Source organism: Cryptomeria japonica, chromosome 9, assembly GCF_030272615.1.
Source record: "Cryptomeria japonica chromosome 9, Sugi_1.0, whole genome shotgun sequence".
In the NCBI taxonomy this organism is placed as follows: Eukaryota; Viridiplantae; Streptophyta; class Pinopsida; order Cupressales; family Cupressaceae; genus Cryptomeria; species Cryptomeria japonica.
In genome coordinates this window covers 474,998,338-475,006,243 of record NC_081413.1, presented here as the reverse complement: position 1 = coordinate 475,006,243, position 7,906 = coordinate 474,998,338, and the positions used below count along the sequence as shown (strand labels likewise).

At 34.2% G+C, this 7,906-nt stretch overlaps 1 protein-coding gene across 2 annotated transcripts in view; it reads right to left on the bottom strand.

Annotated features, from left to right (window-relative positions):
• Window positions 1–4,608: 4,608 nt before the first annotated feature.
• Window positions 4,609–7,906, bottom strand: part of LOC131075964 (sec14 cytosolic factor) — a 45,044-nt gene continuing 41,746 nt past the window's right edge. Inside the window, exons 5-6 of one of the 2 annotated variants that reach the window (XM_058012963.2) lie at window positions 6,477–6,587; window positions 4,609–5,209 (exon numbers count right to left, since the gene is read on the bottom strand). In XM_058012963.2, coding sequence (XP_057868946.1) covers window positions 5,069–5,209; window positions 6,477–6,587 — 252 coding nt within the window. In that variant the 3' untranslated portion in view covers window positions 4,609–5,068. The remainder of the gene's footprint in view (window positions 5,210–6,476; window positions 6,588–7,906) is intronic. The other variant, XM_058012964.1, reaches the window with a different exon arrangement.

Sequence of the window (7,906 nt, the reverse complement as noted above, 5' to 3'; positions counted from 1 at the left end):
GCAGGTAGAGACGTCGTTTTGCAAGCAGAGATGTCGATCTGCAATTTCTGCATAGAAGCAATTAGGTGGGAAATGAAAAATTGAATGTAGACATTGATTCATTGAAGTGGAGACGTCGAACTAGAAGCGGAGACGTCGATGCGTAGTCGAAGACGCCAAACCACAACCTGCGACAAGATTTCTACAAAAACATCCAAAAACTTGAAATTTTAAGGGACTTGTCGTCCAACTGGACATGCCAAAATGAAGAGGGGAAAAACCTATGCTAATTGTTAGTTACATAAATCACAAATAAAACACCAAAATGCATTCAAAAGATACATAAATAACCTTTATATCTAGATTCTTACATCTTCCTCCAATTCAGCTTGAAGTGGAAAGTGCCCTTGATGTCCACTTGATTTGATTCTTGAGATGGAATAGATGTGGATTGTTCTCCACTACACAACAAGGTATGATAAGGAGTACAGGCTAAATATGATGGGTGATGGTTAGGCTAAAGGGTGCAATGGATGGATTTGGAGCTCAATGTAGCAACATAACAATACTCAAATGGTGGATGATTTGTGAAGGGAGAAGACTCCAATTTATAGATTGGAGAAATTCAAAATGGAGGGCTAGGATTGAAAGAAGGTGGAGGAAGATTGAGAGGACTAGGTGTGGGATCTAAGAGATGTTATAAAGGCATTTCTTGTCGCCACACCCCACAAGTACATGGACAAGAGTTCCCCAAGTACATTGGGAAGAGAAATAGGAATATTAAATTCCTTGGGGGAAGGGAGGAGGAATTAAAAATTCCAAAATAAAAGATTGTGTGGGAAGAATAAAGGGATAAAGAAATTAAAAATTCCTTGGGAAGAAGGGGCATGGAAATGTGCAAAGATTTGACATTCCTTAGAAGAGACAAAGTTGGTGCATTTAAGGTTTGGAAGGTGAGAGAAGAAAGTCATTTATGGCAAAGAGTTGACCCATTCCTAATCAAGGTGATTAGGAATGTGCAAGTAATTAAGGGTATTGATTAGGTGGGTTGATGAGGGATTAAAAATGCAAGTGGGAAAGTTAAGAGGATAGGACATGAGGAGAGAAAATGAGTGGAGAAATATAAAATTGGAGGAAATGATAATCATGATTAGAGTAGAATTAATTAGGCTAATGATAGGATTAAAAAGGGTGATTTGTAAGAATCAAAGGGTTAGTTAATTAGTTGGGATTAATTAACTAATTAGGATTTAGAAGAAATATTAATTAAGGCTGGGGATTGAAATGATTTTTAGAAGAATGGGATAAAATTAATGAAATATAATTTAACTAATTTTGAGAAGAATAAAGGATAACATAATTAATGGAATTAATTATGCGAGAATGGATAAATTAATTAAATATTTATTTAATTAATTTTGGACGTCTATAAGTACGGTTTACTATAGCAACAATACACATCACTATAATGAACTCCAAAAATTAAAAAAACTTCTAACTATAACATCGTAAATTGTTATCATATACAATCCCATGGTGTGCTTAGCAGCTCTGTGGAGATTGCACCTGACCTAGTGCAAATAGGCTCGAACCGGGTGCACTATTGTTCTCACCCCCTTGTGCCTAGACCTTTGTGCACCCAAAAAGGGTTGGACTAGGGTGCCCAACACCCATGTCCTCCAAATTTGGCTCCAAATTCAAATATGTGAATGTCGACTTTGAACCCTTAATAGTTGCATTCTTTGTTGTCAACCTTTGCAAGTAATTGTTTGTTAAAGAGTGTTAGTTGCATATAAAAGAACTCCCTCTCGCATTTGCAACACCTAAGATCTTCTAAGAATCTCTTTCCAATCTTGAGCAATCAAGATCAATCAAGTGAAGAAGTTTGAGGGCATTATCAACCTTACAACAATCTACTATCAAGTATCATTCATTGTTTATGATTCATCATTTTTATCATGTACTAACCCTTTTGAAAAACTTCATGAAAGAAAATCAACGTCACCTTACATGAGATTCAAGAAAAGGTTTCATGCCTAAGGTGATCATTTCAGTTTATGTTATTCATTTGTCTCTACTCCCTTGAGGGCAAGCACTCTTTATTATCATCATTGTTATTGTGGAGGTGGGAACACCAAAATGAGGTCTGACTTAGGCAAGCCCCTCTACATCACAACTTTTTCCCCTATTTTCATGTGTGTGGGTTTAGATCTAAAGATTGTGATCAAGATAGCAATACAATCGATTATAGCAGGTGATGAGAAACAATTTCATACTTCAATGGGCAAAAACCCTAGGAATGGGGCACCTAATGCCACTATCTTGCTAGTTTGGCCCAAATTTTCAAGAGATAGGTGTGCAAAGCCTCTTGACCCCGTTTTTGACATCGCCTCTGACAAAACTACCTTCAATATAGGGGCACCTAGTAGTTGAGTCTGACACAATCAACATCAAATTTCAACACCAAGCTCTTCTTTGTATCTCATTTTCAAATTTGTAACTTTCTTGTGCATTTATATTTTGCATATTCTATATTCTCTCAATCTTGTTTAATTTATCCTCCTTTTACCTAGTTCATTGCACACACATTCAACCAATCCTAATTGCATGTAATCAGCAAAAATGTGAGTCCAAGTCAATGTGGCTCTTCCTTGTGGATAGCAAACCAAGCGTATTCACATCTCTAATGTTGTATGGAAGAAGGATTTACCTTGCTTAATGCATTGATTTGTCTAGAATCGCTTTTTTTATACAACACTAACATTCAACATTCTAGAGATTTTTGGATAAGATCACTTAATAATTAGAAAGGTTTTCATCATGGAAACCATTCTTTCCCAAAGAGTTTTCGTCCTAAAAGAGACAAGTTAAACAATGTTCAATCTCATAAGTCGAGGTTTGATAAAATGAGTTGGATAACTTTCTCTCCTCAAATCCTCCCTTTGTAAACACTTTTAGAAAAATAAAATATTATTATCCATAATTCTACATTTTCCCTCCAAAAGTGATCTTTGAAATCTTTAAATTTGATGTTACTTTTTACTCCCATAGAAGTAGAAGTTACTTTTATGATGCCTTATTAAAATCACTTTATGACAGTCGCTGCCCTTCATAAAATAATTAATTAAACACAAGTTGTACTTTTAGAATATTATGTCATTATACAACTTTAATTAAATAAGCTAAGGTGACGTGACATCAAAATACAAAATATTATGTCATTATACAACTTTAATTAAATAAGCTAAGGTGACATGACATCAAAATATTTTTTGAGCAAGGAAACTTCCATCCATGACATAAATAACGCTGGTGTATTGTTGTCATAAAATAATTAATTAAACATAAGTTGTCCTTTTAAAATGTTATGCCATTATAAAACTTCAATTAAATAAGGTAAGGGGACATGACATCAAAATACTTTTTAGAGGAAGGAAACTTCCATCATGGCATAAATAATGCTGATGCATTGTAATGCATCATGAATTTACAACAGCATCCCACAGCCATATCTACTCCATCTTTCCTACGTTTTAAATGCATATTTGGTTTGAAGTTCATCCAGCGTTCAGTTTACATTATGACATCAAGGTGGCTTACTAAGTCTGTGGTATTTCACATTACATAAAGGTTTGTGGTATTTCACATTACATAAAGGTTTGTTAGAGAAGAGGATCTAATAGTTGAGCACTTTTCAATTATTGTGATAGCAGTTGTTGATTTAATACTCATACTTGTTGATTTAATGTCCAATTTTTTTGACAATATTGCATCAATAGTTGTGACTTTAATACCCATAATTGAATGAAATGTACCCTAAATTGTAAAATGGATGCTACACAAGTATGGGAGCCCCTTATGCACGACCTTTTTTGGGGTTGTTTTGGACAACTCGGCAAAATGCATGCTGATGTGACCTCATATTTGATGATGTGACCTTGAAACCTTAGTTATAAGCAGAGGACTTACCAAGTAAGCTGCTGTAAAAAATTGATAGTATTTTGAAAAACGCGAAGTTAAGTTGGTCAACTATTAAATCCTCACCTATATATCCTTAAGAAATTCAAGTGATTACATTAGAATGATCTAATGCACTAAAGTTATTGTGTGGCATGACAGATACGGTTCACAAATTAAAAAACTAATCATGACAGATACAGTTCACAAACTAAAAAACTAATCATGACAGATACAGTTCACAAACTAAAAAAAACTAATCATGACAGATACAGTTCACAAATTAAAAAACTAATCAATAGAAAATATCACAAAGACGGCATATACGCGCAGGAACAATTTTACTGAAGGAGAAGCCCTAACAAGATGAGAGCTTTGGTGAATTATGAAGAACCCAATAAGTGTCCTGAAAATAAAACAAGGCAAAAAGCTTCTGGAGATTAACCATATACCATACGCCATGGCATTTAGAACAAGTACAGGGGCACACAATATACCTCTTTAGGTTTTGACTATAAATATTAAAAAATTATTTGAATTTGCATGTGATGGAATTTCATTATTCACATAACAGTGCACAGATCTTCTCGTTTCATGTTCGAAATAAATCAAATATGTTAAACTATTCTAAACCAATTACTGGCAAGATATAGTTTTTCGATTATAAACCAATTAATTTGCATGTGATGGAATTTCATTATTCACATAACAGTGCACAAATCTTCTTGTTTCATGTTCTCAATAATCAAATATGTTAAACTATTCTAAACCAATTACTGGCAAGATATAGTTTTTCGATTAATCTTCTTTTTATCTTTAATTGTACCTGGAAGAAAGTGAATTATGAAGTAGATATAATCATCCATTCTCATGGTGACGTCTTATACCAAAAAGAACATTTTGGAATATGATGATATTGTTTGAATTCTTGAGCTCTGAGATTTCAAAGAGTAAAATGCAGGAGAAGCTCAGATGCAGATACAACAATGAGGTTGTAAACCAGTCAATGCCAGCGTCTGTAGTACACGCTGAAATTTCTTATTATATGATCAGATACTAGCCACAATTAACATCTATGGTATATGATGCGAAACATTTTATGGCTTTGCCAATCCTCTAAATATGATGACTTTTAGTTTGGAGGCCGATTTGGTGCAACAGCATCGTGAACTGGTACCAAGGGCAATTTACCTCCATAGATTTCAGGCAGTTGGCTTTCATCGATATCATTCAACAGAGTTGTTTTTATGTCCTTGTTATCAATCATTACTATCTGTAAGAAAAACAAGAAACAAAAAATGATCAAAATAGCCCTTTAATTATTTTTATCATTAAACTGAAAATGGAATAAACACATAGAAAATACGCATGCATTTGTAGTGGGTAAACCATCCGTGTAAGAAGTACCAGCATAGCTAAGCATGTCTAATTCCTTTTCATCCTAGTCCTCTTTAACATATACTTGAGAACTGAAAAGGATCTTGAATATATCCAATGGATTTTATGGTTTGGGAATTGAAACCATTTACTATTCCTCTCTTGTTCAGAAATTCCTTTAGTTTTGTGTTTAGTTAAAAATATAGCCCTAGGTTCCTTCAACACACTTCGTCTCTATTGTTCTATTACCCAAAACTAAAAGCAACAAACATGCTAAAAATTGAACAAGATGACAATGACAAATAATTGCTTGCTTGAATATAGCCCGAGGCAGAAAAAAGAACAAATTAGATATGCAAATTGAAAAACAGCAAATGCAAAATGAGATTCGAGTTGTAAAAGACACGAGCAATCAGTCAGATAATATGGGGAGGGTTTACGAAACACACCACCATCAAAAACTAGGATGGGATGACCACATTAGAAAAGACGAGAAAAGGATTTTTTTTTAAAATGGTCCAATCCAACAGTTTGCATCTTTGATTGATCGAAATGGAATTAGAAAACTATTAATGGACTGTCTACCTAAATTAGCACAAGTCCAAGCAGTGAAAATCTTAAAAGAAATACAAAAGCCAGCAGAAAAATGGAATGTATTATTATTAGGAAAAGGTGTCCCAAAGATAACTATCAAGGTTGGAGACATGGTTCTCCTCAACGCTTTGAGTCATGGTGGATTTGGTGTAGATATCATGCCTGATAAAGTATGGAAAAAATTGGAAGAGCACCATCAATCCCTGCATATTTTAGGTTGAAGTTTGAAAATCAAGAATGAGTTGGTTCCTTGGCTAATAGGTAAGACCAACAGTGTATTAGCAGGGAAAAAGCTTAGTGTTGAATTTACAATGTTAAGGATAGAAAATGTGTTGAAGCTTTATGATGCTATACTAAGATGCCCATGTTTAGAACAAGTAAAAGGCTAAATCCATTCGTGCTTGGGAGCTAAAATTCACTCCAAGTTTTTTATCTTAATGGTAGTTTGTTTAAAAGGCTCAATTCTTTATGGTCAAGTTGATATATCTTTTAAAGGGAGAAGAGGTTCCTACAGCAATTTTATGATCACCAATTGAATTGCATAGTTTTGACTTATGAGTAATAGGTACCTTTTCTCGTGTCCTCCTGTCGATAAAAGGATGTACTACATTCCATGCTGCCCAGAATATATATGGGAGATGAACAAAGTACAACTTCCCTAAGCGTTCTGGATAATAATCCTGTCACATTTCAGGTGCATTAGTTTAGAATCAATGAATGCCTAAACTGATATGCCATGCTTTGTATTTCTCAAATTTGGCACAATAAGACTCGTGCAATTTTTCCTTTGATTACATGCAAGAAATATACGAGGATTAGGAAGAAAAAAATGCTCGGGGTAAATCATGAGATTGACTCCTCAATGCCTCAATTTTCATAATTGTATGCTATAATTTTATATGCATGCAATTGTTATAATCAAAGACAGTACACTAACTGCTCACAATATATTTCGGTGATCAATGGGCTCTCTCCTTTAAATTCATTTCAATCAGTTAATAACCTTTTTACATGTACTGCCAGACAATATTTCAGAAAATAGCAACCTTGCTCTTGCCAAACATGTCATATGATATACTCACAAATCATCTCGTCAAAAAAATCCAACCATATCCTTGGGCTTAAGGCTTATATAAACTTGTGCAATTGTTTCCAAATTACTCGCGATGCATAAGAAAGTATACTTAATTTAAAAAAAAAAGAGGCAAGTGCAAGTAGAGATATGCAGAAATAAGAAACTAAAACATAACATATACCCACAATAAACCCATGTGCATAACTAAGAAGTCCAGCACAGAAATAAACAAACAAGTCGTAGGTGAACAAAACATAACCTTACATGATGCCACCCAACACAGATACATGTCATTGTTGAATAAACCAGACCCTTTAAATGGCAAGAGATGTTACAGAATCAATAAGTAGGAAGAAAAACATAAGTAGAAGGATCGTTTAACACAAAGAAAGAAGCCATCTCTGGCTTCTGGATTACAATTCTGCTTCTCCACTTCATTTCATTCAGAGAATAATGATCAAACTACACTTGTTAATTGCACATTATTCCATGCTACAATTGCTCTTCTCTTCATAAGAGTATTCTCCTTTCAAGTTTTGTAATGGCTTGCAGTTCTTCAAGCTCTAGATACATCCCACAAGCAGAAGGGGAAAGGAAGGATTCTTCATTTGCACATTTGGTCAAGTTTCACACAGAAATTCATAATATTTATAGAAACTCTAAGCCAAATTCAGCATGCTTTATGATCATCATTAAGTACGTGATCTTCTAAGGTTTTCCTTAGGTAAACAGAGGTTTTACAATAAACAATATTACAAGTTGAAGCCCACCAGATACAAATCTTATACTATTCTCGAAGCAACCAGGAAAATTTCCTTCGGCATTTAATCTTTCTGAAAACTCAAGTTGTATGAACTATCTCATTTTGAGGTGGCTTCTATTAATCATCCTACACTACTCTTCACATTTTTCAACAACCGTATG